The sequence below is a fragment of the Ostrea edulis genome, chromosome 5 (assembly GCF_947568905.1).
Source record: "Ostrea edulis chromosome 5, xbOstEdul1.1, whole genome shotgun sequence".
NCBI lineage: Eukaryota > Metazoa > Mollusca > Bivalvia > Ostreida > Ostreidae > Ostrea > Ostrea edulis.
The window spans coordinates 55,743,107-55,769,906 of record NC_079168.1 but is presented as its reverse complement, the minus strand read 5'-3'; the positions used below and the strand labels follow the sequence as shown (position 1 = coordinate 55,769,906).

Genomic DNA, 26,800 nt, shown 5'->3' with positions numbered 1-26,800 from the left:
TGCGCGAGAAAAACGGAAGTCGGAACTACTCTGGATTTTTCCTACCTTATTGGTTTGAGCGGAAGTTACAACATTCATTTTACCCTCGGAAACAGAAACCAAATGGCAAACGACAATTTAGCGCCAGGTAGAGTCTAATTTTCTTTCAAGTGTAACCCTAAAGAGTTTGTGAGAGTACCGTGAAAAAATACCACGCGAACTTATGTAAACGAAAATTGTTTGTATTTGTCGACTCTTGATATTTTGCTCTTCTGACCCACATAGCATGCGTTGACGTTGTAGGCTACTCAATTTGCACTAGAAATTTCGTAGCTACTAGCTAGCATGTTTAAGAAAATGAACGGGATAATTTTTACCAATTTAGCTAGTGTTTTGTATTGTTTTCAGAAGCATTACACTGTTCTATCGTTATTATTATCATTTTATTGTATTCCAATATGTGGTGATGTTTAGTTCTTGTTGGAAATGTGTACGACTCTGGGCAGCAATGATGTACTTCTGTCTATCTGATATAATATACTACTGTTTATCTGATAAGTCGAATTTTGATTCTTCAGAACTTAATGCATATACAGGGCAAGCACAGTCGGTATATACAGGTTGGGGACACTTCCCCTGTAGCGAGATATTCTCGCTAAAACGCGATTATCCCACTCTAGCGAGAATAAACATTACCATAAACAGGTGTTTTGGCATCTTTATTGAAGATAATGGCAAATCCCGTGTGACGCTGAATAAGTGCGACACACACTCAGCATGATGCAAATTGTTTCTATGAAATTGACAACATAGTCAAGAAATTGCATATCAAAGTTGCTGCGTAAGAAGGAAGCAGTCTGAAATCCAATACATTTCGTGAATGTTTTTGTTTTGATTAATATATTTGCAGAAGTATCAGACATTTTAGCACTTTTTCTTCTTTTCAAGGGAAACACGAAGAGATGTACTCCACGGGTGTTTTTCTCGGTTGTACAGGATATATTTACTCTCGCTAGAGAGGGATAATCGCGTTTTAGTGAGGATATCTCACTATAGGGGAAGTGTTCCCAACCTGATATACTTATTTATGTATAGATTTATCCATAACGGACAGAATCAGAAAATTCCGAAGTTGTTGGGACGTTTTTGGACAACTGTCCAAAACATCTTAACATCTTGCAACAATTGAATTAACATTTGATCAACCTATTCATTTAGTGTGGGAAATATAACGCAATTGATGTAACAAGCATTGTGTCGTCATATTTTAGCTTTACTGTTATTAACATGATCAACAAAAGATATGAGGTGTTAAACAATACCTATCTCAAACATAATGTCAGCTGGGATTCAGTCTGGCTGTATATTTGGACTAATGCTTTTACCGAATCTTGGAGCAGTCCATTGTAATTTACATTTAACTTCGGTCTGTTCTAGCAGTTAATGTGCACCTAGGTAAATCTAAAATTCTGACAGCCAAGTATAAATAAATGTTCAAATGTTCTCTTTGCTGTCTTCACATGGGTATTCCTTGTGGCAAGACCTTTCCATGGGTACCAACATTTTTGACCCCTTGACCTTGGAGTTTGACCTACTTTTTGAAAACTTTAACCTTGCAAATAACTTTTGAATAGTAAGAGATAGAGCTTTGATATTTCACATGAGTATTCCTTGTGACAAGACCTTTCTGTGGGTACCAACATTTTTGACTCCGTGACCTTGATCTTGGAGTTTAACCTACTTTTTGAAAACTTTAACCTTGCCAATAACTTTTGAACAATAAGTGATTCCTTGTGACAAGATCTTTCCATGGGTACCAACATTTTTGACCCAGTGACCTTGGAGTTTGACCTACTTTTTGAAAACTTTAACCTTGCCAATAACTTTTGAACAATAAGTGATAGAGCTTTGATATTTCACATGAGTATTCCTTGTGACAATACCTTTCCGTGGGTATTGAACCTTTTGACCTTGACATTTGACCTACTTTTAATTTTTTTTTACATTGTTCATAACTTCTAAATGGTAAATATTAGAGTTTTCATATTGTACATGAGCATTTCTTTTGACAAGATCTTTCTACTGATACCAAGATATTTGCCCTTGTGACCTTGGCCATCTTCGGAATTGGCCATTATCGGGGGCATTTGTGTTTCACAAACACATCTTGTTAACTATAGCCGCTGTTGTGTCTGTCCTTCTGTCTGAGTTCATATCTCCTGAACCTTTCTTAATTGATATAATTAATCACAAATGTTTCTTGAGATAAAGTTTCTCAAGGTCATTTTTGAAAGGTCCTGGTCACTTGGAACATGTATAAATGTTCCTTATTTCAACAGTTTTTTAGATAAAAGTTTCCATGGCCGAGTGGTTGGAGCATCACGCTCAAAATCACACGGCTTCTCACCTCTGGTCGGCGCGGGTTTGAATCTTACTTGCACCGGTAAGGCGAAAGTTTCCCAGTTTACTTGCAGAAGGTCGGTGGTCTCTTCCCAGGTACATTGTATCTGGGTTCTCTCTTCCACCAATAAAAACTGGGCGCCACTAGATAACTGAAGAATTGTTGGGTGTGGCGGAAAAAAGCAATTAAAAACAATAATAAACCTTTCATCAGAAATTTGTCACAATTGATCACAAATATTCCACAGGACAGGTAAACTTTAGACCAAGGTCAGGGGAAGGTCAGATATAAGGAAAAAGTTTCTTATATCAACAGTTTTTGAACAGGTATTGATCATATACCCTGATTTCTGTCGGACTGTATCACCAAATGTGTCAACAACCTGCAGTCAGTACATGCTTTCACATTGCTTTGTAGTTGTTTAAGGTACTGTACTCTACATCGTCATAATGGCTGACTTCCTGTAAAAACATGGATGAAAAAATCGATATCAGCAATATTTGACTTTTCCTTTACAATTTCAATACCTAGCCGAGTAGCTCAGTAGGTTTGAATACCGACTGCTGAACTGTAGGTCGCAGGTTCGAGTCCAGCAGGGGTTTTAATTTTTTTCCAGATTACTTTCTATTAAAACTGTATTTTTTGACAAAATAAAGTAAATTTGAAAATTTTCAACTTCAAAATATTGTTGTACATATCCTCCACTTTTCATCCACATCAAATTTCTCTGGTGTAGCATACCTCCTTAATTTCAAAATTCTGCTTGCAACGTCACATGACCATAGATATTTTGAAATGGGGCGTTCCTATCCGACTCAGAGAAAACAAAATTAGATAAAATATGATCTTGATTACTCCGATCGAGTTAAATTGCATAAAGTGTATAACTGATATATCTAGCTTGATATAAAACACATGCTATTTATTCCTACAGTGATATCAGGGTTGTCACTAACGCAAGAATCTGCGTCCTAGATGCAGAAAATTCATTTGGGACACAAGTTTGTCTGACATGGCGAGTCCCGCGGATGCATATCATAATTTTACTTAAAAGCCCTGATATTGCGTAATGATTAAAACTCATATTAGGAAAAAATCTAGGTAAACGTTACGCTCTAGTGAACGGAAATAATGCCACCAAGTTCACAGTGTTCCAATCCGACTTGTTTGTTTAATTAGCACCAGTCAATTAGTTGCGAATTAGAATGTAATATTAAAAAGATAATTAGATAAGATGCAAAGTGAAAACATTTTGCCACTGGCAGTTATTCATTTTCATTTCTTATTTATTATTATTTTTACAAATCGGGATCTATATATTTAAATATAAATGTTTGTCGATCCTCTGGTAACCATTTTTATTGGAATCGAAAGTAGCATAGTTTGTAAACTTTGGTAGGTTTTACAGATCGTTGGCAAACAAAACTTGTACGCATCCATTTTATCACAATAATGATTAAATTTGATTTAAATGCTGTTTAATATTGAATAGGGTTGTTGTGATGATAGGAGATTCGAGGAAGTAATTCTGTTGGCATGGACAATTTTAATTGTCTTTTCTAAAAAAGACTCATTAAATTTTGACAACAACATATGGTATTAATCATCTGATTGCTATCTGTCACTACCTTAAGGAATTTTTTACAGTACTACATGAATTTTCAAGTAAAGTTAAATATTTTCTTTTCATTCAGTTTCGGCCAGTGGGTCGCGTTTAAATGGAGAGCCCCTGCAAATTATCAGGGCAACATCAAAAGAAGAGGAAGAAAAAACTCTACATTTCTTTGAACTAGATGAGGAGAAGTTGGCCAAAATTCTGTTGGATCCCAGAATTCAGGAGAAAAAAGTGGTGGTTGTCTCGGTAGCAGGAGCATTTAGGAAGGGGAAATCATTTCTGCTGGACTTTTTTCTTAGATATCTGAGTGCTAAGGTACTGATTAAAGTTTTCTACATCAGTACATATGCACACACTTTTTACATGTGTAAACTTGCATGTTACAAAAAACACTATAGATAATGCTTTACTCTGTACTCTTTATGGATGACAATCAGATGTTACTTTTCAGATTTGAACTTATAAAATTTTCTGTAGATTCTATACATAGAGTACCAGGGATTGCACTGTCTGAGCCATGAAAGCCTGCACTGCGAGAAAAAAAATCTTGAGGATTACTTTTACTTTGCATACTCAATCATGAACTCACATTTGTTACAAGTAATAATGGCAGATGTAAACACTATGTCTGCTACTGAAAATGTAGATGAATGTGCACTTCATGAAGCTATGTATAAAGACAAATGAAATTGTTAAGAAATATATATTAATAGAAAGGTTATTGATGGAATATCTGGTAGATGTGCATACCCTCAGTTTTGCTTATAGATGCAGATCTTGTTCACACGATGACTCTTAAGGTCTTAAGTAATATAGGTTTAGGTTTCTTCATATCTTGATCTTGAGGGTCACAAAAGAGATTAAAGTACTAAAACAGAAATATATGAAAATTAATCTCTTTTTTTTTCAAGAACCTCGCAAATTTTGAAAATGTCCTCATGTAGTGTAGATTCCGTTTTCTTTATTGTGAGAGTCGGATGTCAATGTAGGGATTTTAATGATTTAAACTATTGGAGTTCCAAACTTGCAAATCTTTATTTTGGTATGAGCAAGGTCACTCAAGTGAAAATCATGGTCCGTGGGCCTCTGGGACTTCTCAAAAACTTCTTTGTGTTGGAGTGACCCTTATTAAGGCCCATGGCCTCTTGTTATGTAGGGAAAAGGTAAGAATCTATTACAGTATTTTCTATGATATACTTCTATAGGGACACCCTGATTGGCTAGGTGAAGATGATTCACCGTTGGAGGGATTCAACTGGAGAGGGGGATCAGAGCGAGAGACTACTGGGATCTTACTATGGAGTGAACCATTTATCTGTAAGATCCCATCAGGGGAAGAGGTAATTTCCAAATATTTTGGATTGTCACAATATTAATAATGCTTTATCGAGTGACATTTACCATATTTCAGTTTGTTTTTTGAGAATTCTGTATGTAGTTGATAGTGTATTAGTATACTATTGTTTAATATCCATTTATCATAGGTTGCTGTTCTGCTGATGGACACACAGGGAGCTTTTGACAGCGAGTCAACTGTTAGGGACTGTGCTACCATTTTTGCTCTTAGTACCATGCTTAGTTCAGTGCAGGTAATCCATTTATATGCTCTAAACCAACATTTATTTCTGTGAAAGAAAGATACACAGATGCCACATTTTTTGCGATATTGAATTACCACGAAACACTCATTTTCTCTGTGCATGAGGTGTGTATGTTCGCATATTTGTTAACATTACTCACCGCAAAGTCATTTTCTGACGATAATTTGTGAATAAAAGTAGTCACAAATGAAAGTTGGTTAGCAGGATCATTGTGATTTAGGGTGACTGTTTAGAAAATGTATTGCGCAACTGTCACAGATTTTTCACTTATACAAGTTCAACAAATCAAATTAGGAGTACCTATGTATGAACTTTCGTGAGCTTTATGGTCTTTGTGCCTCTATTACACCTAAGATTATTATTCAATATTTGGTATGTTTTATTTTTAGGTGTTTAATTTGACACACAACATACAAGAAGATGACTTGCAGCACTTACAGGTAAGATTAATGTTTAATACATGTAATGACTATTAGATTTGATGTGTACACTTTTTATGTACACTGTAGGACACAAAACTTGAATCAACACCTATGATGTTTCAGTAACCAAAACCTTACAAACTGTGTTAATACAAGTATTTGAAAGAAAAAAATTGCACCATTGCAAGGGAAAATGTTGGTGTTGGAACATGAAAAGCATTTCATGTTATTTATATGATGCTGTCATAGAATTGTTATTTTAGCTGTTCACTGAGTATGGAAGATTAGCCTTGGAAGACAATGACAACGTATCCAAACCATTCCAGGTAAGTAAGTACTCATCTGTTGAATAGGATATTGACATTCCAGGTAAGTAAGTACTTGTTGTCTGTTGAATAGGATATTGACATGCCTGTAACATGTCAGGAAATGAGCTTTTGTCTGAGATAATGAATTCCTTCTAATCAATATTACTTCCTGCATATCTTTTGGTAATGAAGAAAGTTTTAAGCAGTGCATGTCTCAAAATAGGTTTTAAATTGTTGTGGTGAGCTGGTTACCATGATTACCATGCATGTGAACTCACACAGATTGTATGGAAGAGTCATGGCAAGGTCTTTAAAAAGAGATCGTTATAAAAAGGATTTTTGTGGCATTTTAAAGTAATATTTGATAAAGTATTGAGAAGAATGAGTGTATCTTTGTGAAATCACGGCAAACAGTTCTATTTATATAAAGAGAAAACTCTACAATAATGAGATATCAATTACACTTGAAATCCCATGTTTACCAAGGCAGAACTAAAACATGCAGTGGAAATGCTGTCTGGCCATGATAGAATGTAAATCCTTTGCATATAGTTCTGGACTGCCAGTGAAACATCTGACAAGGATATAGTTCTTATGTACATGGATGTTACATATATGTCTAGTCATTATGTAACATGTATAGTAAAACTTGAATGGTACAAATGCAGATACAGCAAATTTATGGATATATATCCCGCCAACACTTTGAATATCTTATTTCTTTATTATGCCCCCCTTCAAAGAAGAGAGGCATATTGCTTTGCACCTGTTGGTCGGTCAGTAGACCACATGTTGTCTGCTCAATAATTTGAAAACCATTCACTTGATTGTAATGATATTTCATATGTGGGTTGGTTAGGAGTAGAAGAGGACCCCTATTGTTTTTCAGGTCAAAAGTCAAGGTTCAATCTACTCTGGACATAGGAAGAAACTGTCTGCTCAATATCTTGAGAACCCTTTTGCTTGACAGGCATCAAACTTGGTACACTGGTACATCCCAAGGAGTAGATGACCCATTTGAGGTCACATGGTTAAAGGTCAAACTGGACATAGGAATATACTGACCACTCAATGTCTAGAGAACTCTTTGCTTGACAGGTATCAAACTTGGTACACTGGTACATCTTCAAGAGAAGATGACCACTCTTGATTTTGAGGTCCTGTGGTTAAAGGTCAAGGGTCAAACTGGACATAGGAATATACTGTCCACTCAATATCTTGAGAACCCTTTGCTTGACAGACATCAAACTTGGTACACTGGTATATGTTCAGGAGAAGATGACCCTATTGATTTTGAGGTCAAACTGGACATAGGAATATACTGTCTGCTATATTACACCTAATTAACACTGGCAAGCTATCCTCACACTTTCACCTTTATCCAGGGAAGTTCCAATTGAAAATAATTATACACTTCACTTTGAGACATCAAGAGTGAAAAACAATGAAATATTTTACAGGACCCAAGTTTCACTTTGAGAGAATGACAGTTCGAGAGTTTGATAGTTTTGCTTAGTTATATAGAGAGAAAAATCGAGACCATGATTTCACTTGGAGAGATCAAGAACTTCACGAAATCAAAGTTTGAGCCATCGAGAGTCACCTGTATCTTAAAGACCCTTTGCTTGATAGACAATGTCAAGGGCCAGTGTACTCTGGACATTGGAAGATATTGTCCACTCAATATTTTGAGAACCCTTTACTTGACTAACATCAAACTTGGTACACTGGTTCCCCCTAAGAATTAGATGTCCCCTGTTGAGGTCAAGATTTATGGCATGCACATTTCATTCTAGGTTATATTTCCTCCACATCAAACTAGACATATAGCATAATATTGCCTGCTCAACATGTTGAGACTCATTTACTTGATAGACTTAAGACTTGGTACACTGGTTTACTCCTAAATGGTAGATTCCCTTATTGATGGGTCAGACTACTCCGGAAACATATTGTCTGCTCAATATTTTTTAAGAGCCCTTTGCTTGACATTCATCAAACTTATTACACTGGTTCTACCTAAGGAATAGATGACCTTTATTAATTCTGAGGTTACAAGGTCAAAGGCCATGGGCGAAACTACTATGGACATAGGAAGATATGGTCAATATATAAAGTACCTTTTCCTTGACAGACATCAAATTTGGCGTACTGGTAGCTCCTAAGGTCAAAAGACCCCCATCAATTTTGAGGGCAAAGGTGAGGGGTCAAAATACTCTGGGCATATTAGAAATATTGCCTGCTCAATATTTTATGAACCCTTTGCTTGATAAACATCAAACTTGGTCTACTATCCTCTGTTGAGTAGATACACACACACACACACACACCCATTGATCAAGATGTCTTATGTATTATAAATCCGTTTATGTAAACACCGTGGCGTCGATGGCCTAGTGGTTAGGCTGTCAGACTCTCGACCGAAAGGTCGTGTGGTTCAAGTCCTGGCCGCAGCAGGGCCGATGATGTGTCCTTCGGAAAGGCACTTTACATGAATTTCCTCACTCCACCCAAGTTTAAAAGGGGTACCTGGCTATAGACAGTGAAATATATTGTTAGAATGTTAGTGCTCTAGCGCCTATAACGGCAGCTTGCACTGTATGCTTTCCAGGAAACTGAGAAAGTTCTAGAATGATATAAGGTCTGACGCGGTAATAATGTATTGTAAAGCGCTTTGAGCAGCATATGCTGGAAAAAGTGCAATATAAAACCAATCATTATTATTATTATAAAAAAAAAAATCTGCAATGCTTGCTACTACCTTCATCACCCAATAAAACAACAAAGAAAGCATTATATTGTTTAATTGGAAGGTCATTGTATTTATTGAAAAGTAAAATACTTTGAAAGGAAATGGATTTATTACTGATAAAACAATGGTAAATGTAGATAAAGTTATTACATCACATGGCCTTTTCATGTTATTACAGTGTCTTATGTTCCTGGTCAGGGATTGGAGCTTTCCCTATGAATCATCATATGGAGCAACAGGTGGCAGAAAGGTGTTGGAGAAAAGACTTCAGGTAAAATTAACATTATCTGTGCCTTTTATTTTAATATTTTAACTAGACACATTTTGTTGGCAGATGGTGAAATCATTTGTTTGAAGATTTTGATATTTTTATTTTGAAACAAATTCTACACTATTATAAATATTTGTTTCAGATCTCAGATAAACAACACCAAGAACTTAAACAAATCAGACAACACATTCGCTCCTGTTTTGAGGATATCAGTTGTTTCCTGTTGCCGCACCCCGGTTTGAATGTGGCTACCAACCCACATTTTGAGGGGAAGTTGAAAGGTAATCTGTACATTTTTAGTATCATTTCTACTTCCTGTTGAATTTGCAATTTTGTTGAAAAGGAAGTTAAATAGCAAGTTTCTTGATGTAAAGATAGTAAAGATTTTATGGGTTAAAAATTTATAGTAAGAAAATTTATGGAAAGATTAAAGTACATGTAATTACATTTCTAATTTGTCATATATGTTAACCATTTAAAAAACCACAACCCAAAACTATGCATTTACCACATTACTATATATTTTTAGCATGTTACTGTGCAGTTTAGTAGAAGTTAATCCATTATTTACCATTCAATAGAATTATCAAGGCCCATCATAGAATATGCAGGAGCCCTATATATCAATCATGGTGCCTGTCTCTCAGTTATGATTTTATGTGACAAAATGTCTAGTGTTTTTTAACTTACTGACTTCACATTCAAAACCTGATATGTAAGTGGACACTTCTCAAAGGAAGACACATGTGAATTTTATCATTGTTAAACTTTGAGTGTTGTGTGGGGGTTTTTTGGGGTTGTTTTTTTTTTTGTTGGTTTTATTTTGCTTTTTGGGGGGGGGGGGGGGGGTTGTTGTTGGTTTTTTAGGTCACCTGAGTAAACTCGTGTGTCGTCCGTAATGCGTTAACAATTGCACATTTTTAACTTCTTCTTAATAACTACCATTCCACTTTTCAAATTTGGTATGATGCATCATTTGGACAAGGGGAACATAAATCATAAATTTCAGGACTCCAGCACACCTGGCGCCCAAGGGGTGGGGCAAAAACTGTCCAAAATTGATCAATTTTCAAAAACCTTCTCATGTACCGCACACGTGTAAGAAAAACTAAATGCATAGTGATGTAGAGCAGGAACGCCTTTACCAAAATTGTAAATTTTATGATCCCCAAGATAGGGGTTCTGACCCCAGGGCGGTGCCAAACTTGGTATATAGTGTTTAATATGTGTAAAATTTAAATAACATCTTCTTTAGTGCTATTGATAACTTAATTAAAAGTAAATAGATATTTAGAAAGAACAGGTAGTCATTTAACAAAACTGTAAATTTGATGATCCCAGGGGTAGGGGTTTTGGTATCAGGGTGGGGCCAAAATGGTCAGTTATTAAATGTGTGAATAATAGAAATTTTTAATTTCTTCTTGATAACTGTCATTCCAATTCTTTTCAAAATTGGTATGAAGCATCTTTAGAACAAAGGGACATGAATTGTATATTTCAGGACTCCTGCACGCCTGGGGCCTTAGGGGGTGGTGCCAAAATTGACCAATTTTCAAAAATCGACTCCTCTAGAACCATACATGTGTAAGGAAAACTAAATGCATTATGATGTAGAGCAGGAAGACCTCTACCAAAATTGTAAATTTCATGATCCCTAGGGTAGGGGTTTTGACCCCAGGGCGGGGCCAAACTTAGTGTATATAATGTTTTTGTGTAAGACACTTAAATAACATCTTCATTAGTGCTATTGATAATAAATATAAACTAAATGGATATTTAAAAAGAGCAGTTAGTCCTTTACCAAAATTGTAAATTTGATGATCCTAGGGGTAAGGGTTTTGGTATTAGGGTGGGGCCAAATTGGTCAGTTATTTAATGTGTGAACAATAGAAATTTTTAACTTCTTCTTGATAACTGTCATTCCAATTCTTTTCAAATTTGGTATGAAGGACCTTTGGAACAAGGGGGACATAAATTGTAAATTTCAGGAATCCTGCAACCCCTGGGGCCTTAGGGGTGGGGCAAATACTGCCCAAAATTGACAAATTTTCGAAAATCTTCTCTAGAACTGCACATGTTTAAAAAAAAAAAACTAATTGCATAATGATGCAGAGCAGGAAGGCCTCTACCAGAATTGTAAATTTCATGATCCTTAGGTTAGAGGTTTTGACCCCAGGGCGCGACCAAACTTGGTATATAGTGTTGATATGTAAAATATTTAATTAACATCTTCTTTAGTGCTATTGATACTAAATTGAAACTAAATGGATATTTAGAAGGAGTAGGTAGTCTTTTATCAAAATTGTAAATTGCATGATCTTAGGGGTAAGGGTTTGGTTTCAGGGTGGTGTCAAAATTATATTAATAATTTGAAGGACTTTAATTTAAGTTTGCTAATACTGTATAAAATCTAAATGCATAATTAGGAAAAGCAGAAAAGGATGTACAAAAAATAGTGAATTTCACAACCCAGGGTCTTGACTCTTAGGATGGGTCCAGATTTGTCATATCTTTTAATGTTTTAATGTTAATACACCTATTATATTATGTAAAGCCTTTCATCAGTGTATGCACTTTTGAGGGCATTGAAGTTTTAAGAACACATCTTGTTATATACTCTTGCTGAATATTAGAATTTAGCTTAGATATTCAGAACAGGATTTTTTTTTCTAGATTTCATAGCCCTTGGGAGAAGTGATACTTTTCACTAGTACTCAGGAGACCAATGAGGCCTATGGGCCTCTTGTTTTTCGATTCAGGGGGGTTTGACTCCTTTCAAAAATCTCTGCATTGTTATTGTCTTTCGATAACTTAAATGGAAGATGAAATAGTGCTAGAACCAATTAATGGATACAGATTATGGAATTGATGCATGTGTTTTTTTAATGGCATATCTTTAGAGTTACAAAATCTTGACTTAAAACTTTATATGGAATTTTTATAAATGGGGATTATAGATTTTTTTTAAAAATTGAATTATTGGCCAAAGTATTGATTACTCATGCAAAATTTTGGATACATTAATATAAAAGTTTTTAAGAATCGGTGTTGTGTTCGGAAAAATATATAAACCAAATTAATGAATAATGGAATAAGTTCCAAATCTCTACTATTTGTATCATGAATGACAAAATCAAAATACAATTCTAGGGCATAAATATTGACAATATACTGGACAGAAACTATAAAATCGAGCAAATTTAGAACTTTTTCATTAAGCAATCCTTCTGCCACAAAATGTAGTCCCTTCCAAAATTTTAATTGACATACAAATTTTCATCTGGATAGGTTGAAGTATTTTTAAATAACATTATGTTTGAACCAATGAAATATACACAGAGCATCCTGTGCAGTTGTGCAAAATCTGAAAAGCTGAAACTTCATTAAGATGGCAGAGTAAAAATATGGAGATATTGCACTTGAACTACACTCAGAAAAAGTTGTAAGTTGAAGATACATTGAAGATTTGTATAGCAGATGAATATATAGCTCTTTGGTCTATCCCACTGCTGTAGTTACCATTATCAAATGGTATTTAATGCATTAGATATTTAATGTGTTTGTGTTCATGTGTTGAAGAAAGATTATCTGATATACATTGCACTAGCATACTTCTGTTTGGTCCAACAAAACTTTTAAAAGTCTTTGACAGTGCTACAATAGCTACCCAGGGTCTCCATCTACATGTACCAGGGAAAATAAATCTTTTGAATTTTGACAGAAAGATGCGTTTCTGTAACAATAAATGTTGACTGAGTGGTACGATAATGATGTAAAAATTTTCAGATATTGAGCGTGAATTCAAGGAACAGTTAAAGATCCTCATCCCACTGTTGTTGGATCCTGATAACCTCATTGTTAAGGAAATAAATGGAGCCAGGGTGTCTTGCAGGGACCTAATGGAATATTTCAAAGTAGGCTTAATTTTCATTCTTCTGAAACATAGTCATTATATTACTTACAATGCGCTTCATGGAGTATGCCAGCATAAAGCATTGCAGTTTATACCCTCATATATTTTCAAAAATGAAATTTATTTCTTTAAATGTACGCAGCTTATCAGTCTTTTGATTTCAAAAGAGGATCAGCAGATTTCTGTGATATGCTTTTAGCATTATTTTATTTTTCTGGGTAAAATTCAATGCTCTTCAGGCATCATCTTCACAAGTCAAGGGTTATTGATTTGTTACCTCGTACTAACCCTTGACATCAGTCACTATATAAAAGTTGGGCTCATTAGACCATTACGCAGTCCACTATAAAACATCCAATGAAATCACTGCATCTTGTTATGGTGTACATGGATACAAATAACGCAATCTCATACCGCTGTATTGATAAACACACACAGTTGTAATATTTACACCACTAATTACGTTTATTGATAGTAGATCAAGTTTGGAAACCTTTTTGCTTTTAAACGACAATATTGCTTAACCGATTGAAATAGCCATAACTGTAGGTATCAATACATATGTTTTTATTTGAATCTCTTGCTTCGCGTTGTTATAAATAGAACCGCATTCTCATTGGTCCCCACTCTTTTGTGGAAACAATCAGAACAAGCCCAACCTTTTGATAGTCACTGATGTCAAGGGTTAGTGCGAGGTAACAAATCAATAACACTTGACTTGTGAAGATGTTCCGGCATGTGTCACTTCATACACTACTCAATTTCAGTAGTTTTCATAAAAATTTACATTTATTAAAGACAAAACGTTATATCTCAGTGTGTGTACAAGTAAACCTCATTAAAGGACACATCTCATGTTTTCAAAGTATACAAAATTACATGCATTTTGCCTTCTTTATGCTTATAGTAATTAATTCTAATAGTTCGTTCGCCAAAATTTTGCGATAATTAACCACAATACAGACTTAAATCTAAGCCCCGATTTCAAAAAGTCTAGATAATTAGGTAGGTAGTCACGTGGTACAGTGACGTCACATGCGCCCTTCGAATTGTAGAAGTAGTGTGAGATATTATTAAAAACTCAGCTTTTAGGGGCCTAATTTATTCACCATGGGCAACATTTAAATCGATGTTGTCGGTTCCTTTTTATTTCTGTGCAGTATCACGGGTAGTGTCCACACTAGTGGGCCCCCTTCCAGATATCTGGCTGGCTGCACGCATGGCAGATCTCACCTCAGATCTCCATTCTTTCCGGTCTTGAGGGTCGGCAGTTGAGAGCTTCCATTCTCTACGATCTTTCTCCGTCAGCTCTCTCCAAGATAGAGATGTTGACAAATTTTCCGAGTTTCATGTTTTTGCCACCAGTGCTTGCATATAGCGATATAAATACCCAAATTTAGCAAGAAAAACGTGTATGAAATCGGCAATATTGCGAGTAAATAATGTTTATATGGGTCGCTGTTTACAAACTGTTTGATAATGTTATTCCTTTATACATCTGTAATTGGCGCTGTTTTTTCCCCCAAAAAATAATAAGTGCAATTATTATTTATTTTTGGATTGGACAAATTATAATACGTTACATTGTTGACAACTACTACTAGTCGTTGAACTACGTCCTAGGCCAAGCTACTATCACGACCGAGTGCATTTCGGAAAGAGGGAAAAAGAAACAACACACACAAATCAGTAAAAATAATCAAATTTAAAGTGGAAATTAAATTATTTTATTTTAATAATTCAATCTTATTATTATTTTTGAATTGTGATCTGCATGTTGTTAGGAAGTGGGAGCACGGCGTTAAATACTGATGCACTCTTGAAAGATGTTACGAGTTCATTGAGGAAATAATTTTATAATTCAATTTAAAGTTAGGAAATACAGTATTCTATTACTTATATAATTAAAAGTTCAATTATTTTGTATCTTTAAAATGTTTGTAAATCTACCATTAGGTAAAAACTGGAAGCACGGTATACGGGTATGTTGTTACTGACAAGGTGAAGGTCATTTGATCCGAGTGTGTATTGAATTTGAAGACCAGATCAGAATTATGTAGTGCTTATAAGCTTCGATATATCCATTTTATCGCAGTTTATCAGGGTCTATGTCCAAACGGTTTTTGAAAAGGTGACTGGGTGTATTTTTAAAGGTAAAATTCTTGCTCCAACAAAAAATTATCCACATCTTTTTTCTCTTACCTTCCTTCGAAAAATTGAAAAATACTCAGTCTAAATCCTTTCTACCGACAATTAGTACACCCAAGTACGGCACAAAACATCTTAATGCGATATTATTTACAAGCCGTTAATGTGATAATTGGTGTTTTGTCGATTAAATCTAATCTGTTCATGAAATGGCTAATAGATGTTTTTAAACCCGAGGGCACATATGACGTCACACATAATGGCGCGTAAAATAGCGAAAGTAAATATGCATATCGCAAGATTTGAATTTCATCGCTTTCAAACTTGAAAACTACGCAAAATATTTCATTTAAAACACATTTAAAGTAGTTTTAAGCATGAGAAGAATTAATTTTGCTGAAAAAATGAAAAAGTTTAGAAACATGCGTTGTGTCCTTTAAGCAGTACCCCTTGCTTGTCATAAAAGGTCCTTCAGATGAGATGGCAAAAACTGAGGCTCCGTGTCACAGCTGTAGTGGCACAATAAATATCCCTCCCTGCTCAAAGGCCGCAAGCACCAAGCGTAGGCCTAAATTTTAGTAGCCCTCACCGGCAATGTTGTCATCTCCATATGAGTGGAAAATTCTCAACCAGGACGTTAAACAATGTACAATTAATCATCTTTAAGCATTTTAACAGAAAAGACTACAAAATCATACACACCAATAAAGAGACATTATATAATCATTGACATTTTTTGGTTAATGCGATGCTCTAGCATCCTCAGAGGGCAATGTGAACATTGTACTTAAAAGGTAACTAAAGTATCGTATTGACCAGAAAAATGCCAATAATTGTTTTACTTTATCATTGAATGATTTAAAATGTCTGCAGTGCAAGACCTTGTTGAAAGAGAGTAGAGACACAAGTACATGTATTTGCTTATTGTATGATTGGATGATTTGAAATATCAAAACCAGCAGTGAGTTACTAGGCAGTCTTCAAAATTAGCCACTGACCCGAAGACCAAATCCAGTAAAATTGGGATCGAGCTTGTAAAATTATTACATATACAAGACCTTTTCATCAAAATTAATGACTTTTTGTAAATATTATATTATTATTTACTAAAATAAAGTGATGATCATGATAAGAATCATAGTAGAGATGGTGTTTCTATCACTCTTGAACTAATTTTGACTAAAACCGTATGAGTGGTTAAATGAACTGTTTCTTCAAAGTTCTTTTTCAAAAATAAAAAATAGAAATAGTTTGTGTTTGATTTGGGCCTGCGAATTTCTATTTGTTCTAGTAAACAGTTCAGATACACAGGCCCAAATGGCTAGAGCTTAAAACAAATTTCTGTTAAGACTGACTAGATTGTATGAAAGGATACTTCATCGACCATCTTTGTATACATCTAGAGTGGAAGACCTAGTCAAGAGTGATTAGAGACATGAGCGACCAAAAAATAATAAGCAATTTTACTAATTTCAAAATTCCTAATTGATATTGGAAAAGTCAAATGTTATTATTCACTTCAAAGACAAATTGAAGTGAACATTAACTTTCGGGGGGGGGGGGGGTAACTTTCGGGGGGGTGTTGAGTATTGGATCTCAGCCAAGAAACTAAAACAACTTGACTGTGTACATGTCATGGTGATACTCCACTTGTTGCCCGTAAATGTGTATCTCTTCAGAAACAGTTCAAGTTATTTTTTGACATAAATGACCATCTGCAAAGCACCAAAAATAAAATTGATGTTTAAAAAATTTCTTACTTAAGATAACGTTTGTCTAATTTTTCATATATAAATTTTTGTTTTTCCAGGCCTACATCAAAATATACCAAGGAGAAGAGTTGCCAGAACCAAAGTCTATGTTACAGGTACAATTCATGGGTCATCACAACCCTAATTTGTTTGATATGATTTGTTGTGACACAAATATGGCTCAATTTTATTAAGATGTGAGAAGGTCTTTACTTTAGATGTGGAAGGTTCTTTGAATTTGACCTCCTGTGCATATAGTTATAAACACAACACAAGAAACGATTACACATTTTATGGAACATCAGAGCTCAGCATCAAAACAGCACAGCATTAAAGGGACTGATTCACGATTTTCCCCAAAATTTTGTTTTTCACTTTAAATGATCAAAATCTACAGTACAATATGTTAAGAAGGAATCACAAAAAAATTAAGGTTATTCATCATGACATAAGCTCATTATGGGGAGTTTATTATTTGTTTTGAAAACAAAGATTGAGGTGTGTTATTAATTGAACACTCCGGTGGTAGTCCCTAACTAACCATATTGGGTGCCCACTCTCTTGGCCCCTTTGGCCTTTTAGCTGATAGAGAACACATACTGAGCTTTTTTATATTTATTGGAAACGGAAGAGGCAAGTATTGGTCCGTTTGGTTAAGTCGTACTTGGTGTGCGTTATACGAATACGTCGTACCACGGTAAAGCCACCAAGGTGATAACACAAAAGTAATATAAGTAAAAGAACTTCGGTCAATTAAGCTGGATTATTTGATATTGAATTCAAATAATCTTCATTGTTTACGAAGTTTTCATAATGAATGGATATTGATCCAAGTTTATCATATTCATCACATCTCAAGTATACTTTAGGTAAAATGTGTAATTCAAAAGTTAAATTTGTGAAATTACCAAATGAAGATGATTTAAATTACAAAATTAACGTTTCACTGATTTGTTTGTTTACATAAAAAGACTCGAGTCTTTGTTTACATAACACAGAGTCAAAGCTAAAATATTGCTTTTATCCTTGCATTCAGACGGTCCAAATTTGGTTGTCAACATAAAATGAGTTGTATTTTTAATTTTTAACATAAACAATGGAAAATATTTCTTTCGAAAAACGTGAACCAGTCCCTTTAACAATTCCTCCCCTCGTGGCTCAGATTACATAGACATTGCATTTTCATGACTGAAGTACATAGAATTTACCTCCCAAAGTTGCAAATAAACTTATCCCCCAGCAAAAATATAGTTCTCCATCTGTCTTTAGCTGCCTATAACAAAATGTCTGCAGGCTATAACTTTTCTCTCTCTGCATGGGATGACTTTAGTGTATACTATTTACTGTCCATGACTCGATCTTGAGTTAAGATCACATGGTATTGAGAAATTGAATTTTAACTCCTTGCTTGGACTGACTTCAGACTGTAGTGTAGTTTTGTCTGCATCTTAAAGGTGTATCTGATTGTCATAAATGTGAATCAAGGTCACAGGGAAATGAAATATTGAATTAAAATTGTGTCCATTGGTAAGCAATAGCTTTGCTCGCCTAGCTTGGAAGGAATTCTATATGTTATTGTCCACACCTGAAAGTTAATCATGACTTTGAATTTAGGTCATGACATCGGAGTTATAGAACTGTGAGATTTTGGAACTGTATCGGAGCTGTTTGTTTGATTTGCTGGCACTGCTTGACAGTGATGTTGATATGACCATTTATATACTGTAATCCCTGCAGAATGCTCCTTAACTAAATGTGTATCATCGAGCTTGAGTCAGAGTCATTGTCACTGGTAAGGTTAAGGTAGTAAGTTCAAGTCTTCATTTATATTACCTACAATCACATAGAAATGTGTATGTGTTGACATTCATCTCTTTCACAATCATAGTACTTCAAGTAAGACTGAAGCACGACAGACAATAAGTAAAAAGTGTTGCCATGCTCTGCAATTAAGATATGGATCTTCAAATGTAAAAAGTGCAATATTATAATAGTTCGATTCTTTTTAACTCTTTCTCTGGTTGACTTTATGATTTTTGTTTTAATAGGCCACAGCTGAAGCTAACAATTTGGCAGCAGTGTCAACTGCAAAGACAGATTATTCCAAGAGAATGGAAAGTGTGGGTATTCTTATTGAATGAATTTAAATATTGAGTATTTTTATGTTGTCATGGGTACTAGAACTTCAACATCAAATTCCAAAACATTTATCCTGGTTTGTTTTTGGAGTGTTTTGTTGTTTTCAAAACTCCTTTACAGTCATTGTATGAAATGCTTATTTCTCTGCCAGGGACTCGTGATTTTGAATATGGCAACATATAAAATGTAGTTTGATATTGATTAAGAAGAAATATTTAGAACAGGTTCCATAAATACTTATGACAGACTTCATATGTATTTGGGGGAGGTGGGCAATTCTATATCAAATCCTATTGTATGATAAATTTATGTACATATAGTATAAATAAAGAAATTCTACATGTAATGTTCAAATTCAATTTGACCTGAAAATTTGTAGGTTTGTGGAGGTGACAAGCCATACTTACATCCTGAACGTCTGGAAGAGGACCATCTTCGTTGCAAACAGAGTGCCATTGATGTCTTCAAATCAACAAGGAAAATGGGTGGACCAGAATTTAGCAAGCAGTATCTTGAGCAGCTAGAAGTCGCGATAGAGGAGCAGTATGAAAATTTCCAGAAGCACAACGAGGGCAAAAACATTTTCAGTTCAGCCAGGACACCTGCCGTTCTGTTCACTGTCATGGCATTTTCGTATGTCATGTCGGGTGTGTTTGGACTGGTGGGAATAGAATCTTTTGCCAATTTACTGAATTTAGTGCTGGGACTCTTTCTGATTTTATTAGTGATTTGGATGTATGTGAGGTATAGCGGGGAACATAGGGGAGTGGGCCAGCACATCGATCAAATAGCAGAGTTCATCTGGGATAAGGTTGGTAAAAATTTAAAAGAAGAAAATAAGAGGGTATTTGATGTCTTTTGTATTCTAACAAATAATTTTTAGAAAGTTCAATGCAATATAGTACTTCATTGAACTTCATTAGATATAGCATGATTTATATTTAATTCAAAGTTTGTTTAGATTTTTAGTTCACCTGAGCTAAAAGCTCAAGTGAGCTTTTCTGATCACCCGTATTCCGGCGTCCGTCCGTCTGTAAACTTTTAACATTTTTGACTTCTTCTCAAAAACCACTGGGCCAATTTCAACCAAAGTTAGCACAAAGCATCCTTAGGTAAAGGGAATTCTAAATTGATAAAATAAAGGGCCAGGCCACCATCCAAGGGGAAATAATCAAGAAAAGGTAAAAATAGAGTAGGGTAATTAAAAAATCTTCTTCTCAAGAACCAACGGGCCAGAAAAGATTAAATTTATAGATAAGCTTTATTAGGTAGTGCAGATTCTAAATTGTTAAAATCATGGCCCCCGGGGATTGGATGGGGCCACAATAGGGGATCAAAGTTTTACATACAAATATATAGGAAAAATCTTTTTCTCAAGAACCACTGAGCCAGAAAAGCTGAGATTTATATGAAAGCTTCCTAATATATTTAAAATCCTGGCCCCCGGGGGTCGGATGGGGCCACAATAGGGGATCAAAGTTTTACATACAAATATATAGGAAAAATCTTTAAAAATCATCTTCTCAAAAACCACAGAGCCAGAAAAGCTGAGATTTACATGAAAGCTCTCTGACATAGTGTAGATTCAAGTTTGCAAAAACCATGGCCTCCAGGGGTAGGTTGGGGCCATAATAGGGACTACGGTTTTACATGCAAATATATATGGAAAATCTTCTGATATGGACCAAGGTGAGTCAGGTGAGCGATGTGGCCCAAACAAAATTATTTACTTAATGTAATTGAAATGATATTTTCATGAACTGATACTGTTGAATGTACATTTAGATGCAAGTGACAAATATTGGTGTTATTTATCTTAATTTTTCTTTATCCTAGGGCCTCAGTCAAGTGTACATGCAGATGATGCAGCAGGGTGTCAAGCAAGCTGTGAGACAGTCTTCACGTCAGACGTCTCAAACATCCAAGCCCAAGGCAGACTAAACTGTGTCTTCTAAGATTTCATTATCATCAAATGAAATTTAAGTATTTGTGAAACGTCCAACGAGACATTGACCAAACTTCTTCACTCCCTTGAGAATGGCTGTCAATTTTTTCCTTCCTTGTGTTTCTAACCATTTTTTAGCCTAAAGCCAATCAAAATTTCCAATATATTCTATTTATTATTATTTTTTATATGCCCATCTTAGATGGGATGTATTATGATGTGGCGTTCATGTCCGTCTGTCTGTCCGTTAGCTTTTTTGTGTCCAACTTGTAACTTAAATACTATAAGGCATAGAATCATCAAACTTGGTCAGCTGGAGTATTTCGGAGAAGGTGTGTCACACAATAAAGTTAGGTCACTGACCTTTAATTAAGATGATATGGTCAAATATGACAAAACCCTGTCTGACTCAACTGGACAGTCAATCAGACTGGGTCAGTTCTAATAGGTAGAAAATGTGTCACATACTACATTATGGTCACTGCCACTTAATTAAGGTGATATGACCATGTACATGTATGTCATAACCCATTTTGCCTCATGTAGAATTGAGTCCTAGAATCAAGAAACTTTGTCAGTTGGTGCATCTGTACAGAAATGTGAATTGCAGCTTAAAATCGGGTCATTTAAACTTTAAAAATGGCCAATTATTTTTTTAAAAAAGAAATAAGTTTTTAATCCCTGCAAATGTAAGATTAATGTAGCAATCTTATTTTTAAAAATGATTATTGTTTCAATAGACATCTGAGGACACTACAGGGAATAATGTTGAATGATTCAGAGATATCAAAATCTCCTTTGATATTACTTTTTGTTGATTAGTAGTATGAATTTACTTTGTACAAGTAAAGGGTCATATTCTCAATCAGATTATTCTGTAAATTTAAATCATGCTGTAAAACAAATGGTGAATTTATCTGTTTATGATAAATAAACATCCAACTGGCGTATCAGCATGTGCCATGGCAGTGCACTTTATTTATTCCATTTTGGGTTGGGTTGTTGTTTTTTCTTCTGGAAATAAATGTTAGAAAATAAATAATTTTGTTTGTACTGTTGCATTGTGTTTTATCAGCACAAGAGTGTAACAAAAACATGTGGTTTCTTTATTTAATGTAGTTTAAGTTGGTAATTTTGGGGGGTATTTCGTTGTTGTGGGTTTTTTTTTTGGGGGGGGGGGGGGGTATGCTTGTAAATTATGATTTGTTAATGTTAAAATTGTGTTCCTTTCCCTTTGTTCAGTCAGCTGCCACAAATTTGAATCTAATTATCAGGAGGTAACTACAAAGCTCAGGTTTAAACTACATGGAGTAAAATGTTTTATATGTGTCATAGTAATTTATAATTTAGGAATAGAAATTTTATGCATTTTTCTATGGAAATATAGAATTTGGAAATTTCATAGAAATATGTGATGCACAGGATTTGCAGTTTATGTGAAGATTATTTTTCTAGAAAAATTGTAAATATTAATGTTTTTGTACCAACTTCAAAATAAGTTTGCAGTTTATGGGATAATCCGATATATGAACTTGTATCACATACAGTTCATGGACTGGTATTGAGGGTTGAAAGCCCTGAAGTGTAGTCTGATATGTTTTGTTTACTGTATGCATGCAAGTGAATAGAATAGTTCTGTGAAACTGATAGACATTGGAGGACAAGTATGAAAAAGTGAGCGTTTACACAAATTTACCTGTATAAATTGAAAAGGATGAATGCCCAAAGTTTAATTTCCTGGGGCTGAAAGACTTGCACACAGAATAAACATTTATTGGATAACGTCTTGATTTTTGTAATGAAAATGTTCTGAAGTTTTGTTCATATATCTATTTTGAAGTTGTAATAGCTTAAATTATTTATTTTTTTTCAAATTAATGATTCATTGACTTTAGTTTGATAAATGAATATTAAAAGCTTAACTTGTGATGAATAAATATTGTAACTTTTAACTGTCAGTATTGTGGAAATGCTCTCCTCATTTCAAACAAGGTGAACATCTACCTTGCTAATATCCTCTTGTTTTTATATTGGGTTTCCTCCACTCAAATGTTTTATAATGAATACAGAAAATGGCATAAATGTTCCTCCCCACCTCCATCATTTATTTTTTTTAATCTAGTCAGAGTTGTACTGTAACAGCATTTTCTATAATGAATGGAAAATGTCACTGCAAAGTGTCATCAATGGTATTTTTTAAAATGCAATAAACTTGAAATGCAAAAACTGTAATGGAAACTACAGGTAACTCTCGAATTATCGCCACTCAATTCATCGCCATTTTCGTTATAACGCCGCATTTTTCTAGGAACATTTTTCCTGTTACTTAAAACTCTCGTTAAAACGCCAAATTCGCTATCGCCATTTGCCACAGTGTTTTCATTACAAAAGTCTATTTCACCGTGTTAATTATCTCGATAAACCGCCATAGGTGCACGTGGTCAGTGAAGCAGTAAATTGGTCATTATCGATCTCCGGCGTACACCTGGACAGAAGGATCCCAGTAATTGCTGTATTGAATAAACAAGAAAATTACTGGAGATGAACTGTAGTCAAGTTGTTTATACATCATAGAAACACATTTCAATTTAGCTATGATTTCGCCACGAAAGAGGGTCCTGTTAAATTCCGATGAAAAAAAGCAAATCATTACGTACCAAGAACATCATCCAAAATGTACCCATCAGGATATTGCAAATCATTGTTTATGTGGTTTATGCAAGTAAGGACAAAAGATAACTCTTACATATAAAAGAACGGTAACTCTATTTCTTCAAGATGGCGGTAATTCAATTCATCGCCAAATTCGTTATAATGCCATAATTTCATAAGAACAAAAGGTGGCGGTTTATCGAGAGTTGACTGTAATTCCAAATGTGTCATGTTAAGCTTGTATAGTGAAACCTGTCTAATCCAACATGCTCTGGAGAGAAATGTATGTCGGATTAGGCAGGATATGGGATTGTACAGAAGATGGAGAAAAGGTCATTTGGGACTGGCATTCACAGTGAAAGAAATCAGATTAGACAGCTTTAGTTGTAGAACATTTTTATGAAATTAATAACCCATGACAAAGGACGAAAAACATTTTGCTAAAACAAAGTTTTAGCTGCATGAATGTTTTGACGCCTGTTACAGTAGACTCAGGTTTTGTTTTTTTTTTAAATTTTCATCCCATTGTAATTACATGCATTGTATTGACATGCTTTGTACTTTAAAGTAGTGAATTATATTTTTTTAAGCATTACCTTTCAGACATTGCACTTGTAAAGTACTATTTCAAATGTGACATTCAAGATGAATAATTTTCAGATCATATCTGCATAGAATAGAGTCACAGGATTACAAAATAGACTCGCTTACAAATTCTGAAGACTTCTGGGTATAGAATTACTTTACAATGTTTTAATTATAGATTGATTTCATGAGTATTTGCTTGATTTTTGGTGGGTTTTTTTTTTTTTTTTGTTGATAAAAGAAAAGTAAGCTACAGCTATTTGTCCTTGCATGTCTTGTGATCAGAAATTATAATCAGATTATCATTGTAACTCTGTCAAAAGAATTGACAAAGACAACCACAGTTTGTTTTTGCAACGACTATATAGATACATGTTATGAAATAACAAAATGTTGTTTTTTTTCATTTTGGTTTTTTTTTTTTTTTACCTGCTTATTCGAAGGTGTGTAGGAAATTGCAAGTGAAAAACACAAGTTAGGCCCCTGAAAGTGGATTAGTGGTTATGTGGGTTTTTTTCTCATCTGTATATATATGTACATGTATTATTGTTTAACAATAACTTAATAATTTATGTGATTTTAATTCAGATTTCAAAGGAAAGGGGCACTGTTGACAGTTGCAGATTCAAAGCAATGTGGAATTTTCACTGTTTTATTATTGTTATGTATTTAAAGTACTACCCCATGTATTCTCCGTAAAGAAATGTAATTTATCGTAGATTTTCACATGCTACTTTTAAAAAATATTTTTTTAATAGTTGCAATTAAAATGGTCTTCAGATTCTTGTGTGGCTAGTAAAGGTTGATACAGTATTGTACAATAATCTCAAAGTACAATATATTTAAGTCTACCATGATTAGATATGTCTGATTGTCAAATTTAAAGTTTTTTAAATATGTTGGTATATATAGCATTATTGTATAAACAAATTTGGAATTAGGGAGTAAATTATTGACTTTGTATATAACATTGTGTCAGTACCAGATAAAATTGTTGTTAAACTTTGTTAATAAAATTCCTTGTATGCCCATCAACTGTGTGTATTAGTTGACACTTTGATGAAATATTTGTGAACTTTTAAGAATTGGCTTCATTTCTATAACCTCATCTACTGTACAGTATATTGTGATACAGTGATGTGTGTCTTACTGTTCATACATTTAACTTGATATGTACCTTCCATGTTTACAGATCATATACATGTATATTGTTATGGTTCACCCACTTTTGCAAGAGTTATGCCCCTTTATAGAAAGGGGTACTATTAGTACATGGTTTGTCCATCTAACTCTTCACACAGTTTTCAAGCTAGGACACAGGGAAGCTGAGACAAGTTCCATTAGAGTACACATTAGGATCTTGATATTGCTCTTATATCTTTTAATATTCCCATGAAAGTTTTGAACCCATGTTATGGCCCCAAATTGTCACAATATAAATGAACATGACTTCATACAACATGGAGATGCCTCAACACCAATATGACTAACATGACCTTGCTGTTTTGGAGGTCAAACTCATAGATCGTGGTATGAAATGAAAGGTCTTGCCATAAGAAATCTATGTACAAAACATGAAAGCTCTACTATAAACAGTTCAGGAGATATTTGATATGGTAGGTTAGGTTTTCTTGAAAGTTGGTCATGATGTTTAGGTAATGATTTTTGTTACAAACGGAATAGTCTTGTCACAAGGAATACAAATGAAAAGTGAGAGTCCTGTCACTCGCCATTCAAATGTTGTGATCCAAGTTTCAGACAGACAAAACCTATGCCCTCATCCCCCAACTTTGGTCCTGTTCCTGAGAAGTGTTTTATCAAGATTTATCCGTATATTTCCTTGTAACCCCCCACCCCCCCCCACCCCCACCCGTGTGGTCCCATCCTAACCCAGGGGACCACAGTATGAATCAGTCTGTACTACCTTGGGATGTTTGCATATCGTGGTCTTGTTGTTTTTGAGAGAAAATATTTATATCCCTATGTAAAATTTTTATCTTCTATTGTGGCCCAACGTTCCCTTTGTGGTCATAATTTGAACAAACTTGAATGTGCACTAGCTGGGGATGCTTGCATATTGATATGGGTATTCACAGCCCTATTTCTGAGGAGAAAATTTTTAAATATTTATCCTACATATTTCCATTTAAAACTTTAATCCTCTATAGTGGCCCAGAAAGGGGGGGGGGGGGTAATTTGAGCAAATCTGCACTACCTGTGGATGATTGCATATCAGCATGAGTATTCATGGACCTGCGGTTATTTAGATGAAGATATTTCCTATATATCCCCATGTTATACTCTGGTCCCCTATTGTG

At 34.6% G+C, this 26,800-nt stretch overlaps 1 protein-coding gene across 1 annotated transcript; it reads left to right on the top strand.

Annotated features, from left to right (window-relative positions):
* On the top strand, nucleotides 1-25,517 carry LOC125650337 (atlastin-2-like). The gene is made up of 13 exons (XM_048878534.2): nucleotides 1-127; nucleotides 4,075-4,310; nucleotides 5,201-5,335; nucleotides 5,480-5,584; nucleotides 5,986-6,036; nucleotides 6,282-6,344; nucleotides 9,257-9,349; nucleotides 9,492-9,630; nucleotides 13,136-13,263; nucleotides 17,221-17,277; nucleotides 19,210-19,281; nucleotides 19,680-20,111; nucleotides 21,137-25,517. The coding sequence occupies exons 1-13, from the start codon at nucleotides 103-105 to the stop codon at nucleotides 21,239-21,241; spliced, it is 1,641 nt and encodes a 546-aa protein (XP_048734491.1). The 5' UTR covers nucleotides 1-102; the 3' UTR covers nucleotides 21,242-25,517.
* The last annotated feature ends 1,283 nt before the right edge of the window (nucleotides 25,518-26,800 follow it).

Excerpts from the sequence above, each read along its gene's own strand:
- LOC125650337 (XM_048878534.2), top strand. The coding sequence starts at position 103 with ATGGCAAACGACAATTTAGCGCCAG. Across the intron at positions 4,311-5,200 it reads TTAGATATCTGAGTGCTAAG|GGACACCCTGATTGGCTAGG; the intron begins GTACTGATTAAA and ends ATACTTCTATAG. Across the intron at positions 17,278-19,209 it reads AACCAAAGTCTATGTTACAG|GCCACAGCTGAAGCTAACAA; the intron begins GTACAATTCATG and ends TTGTTTTAATAG.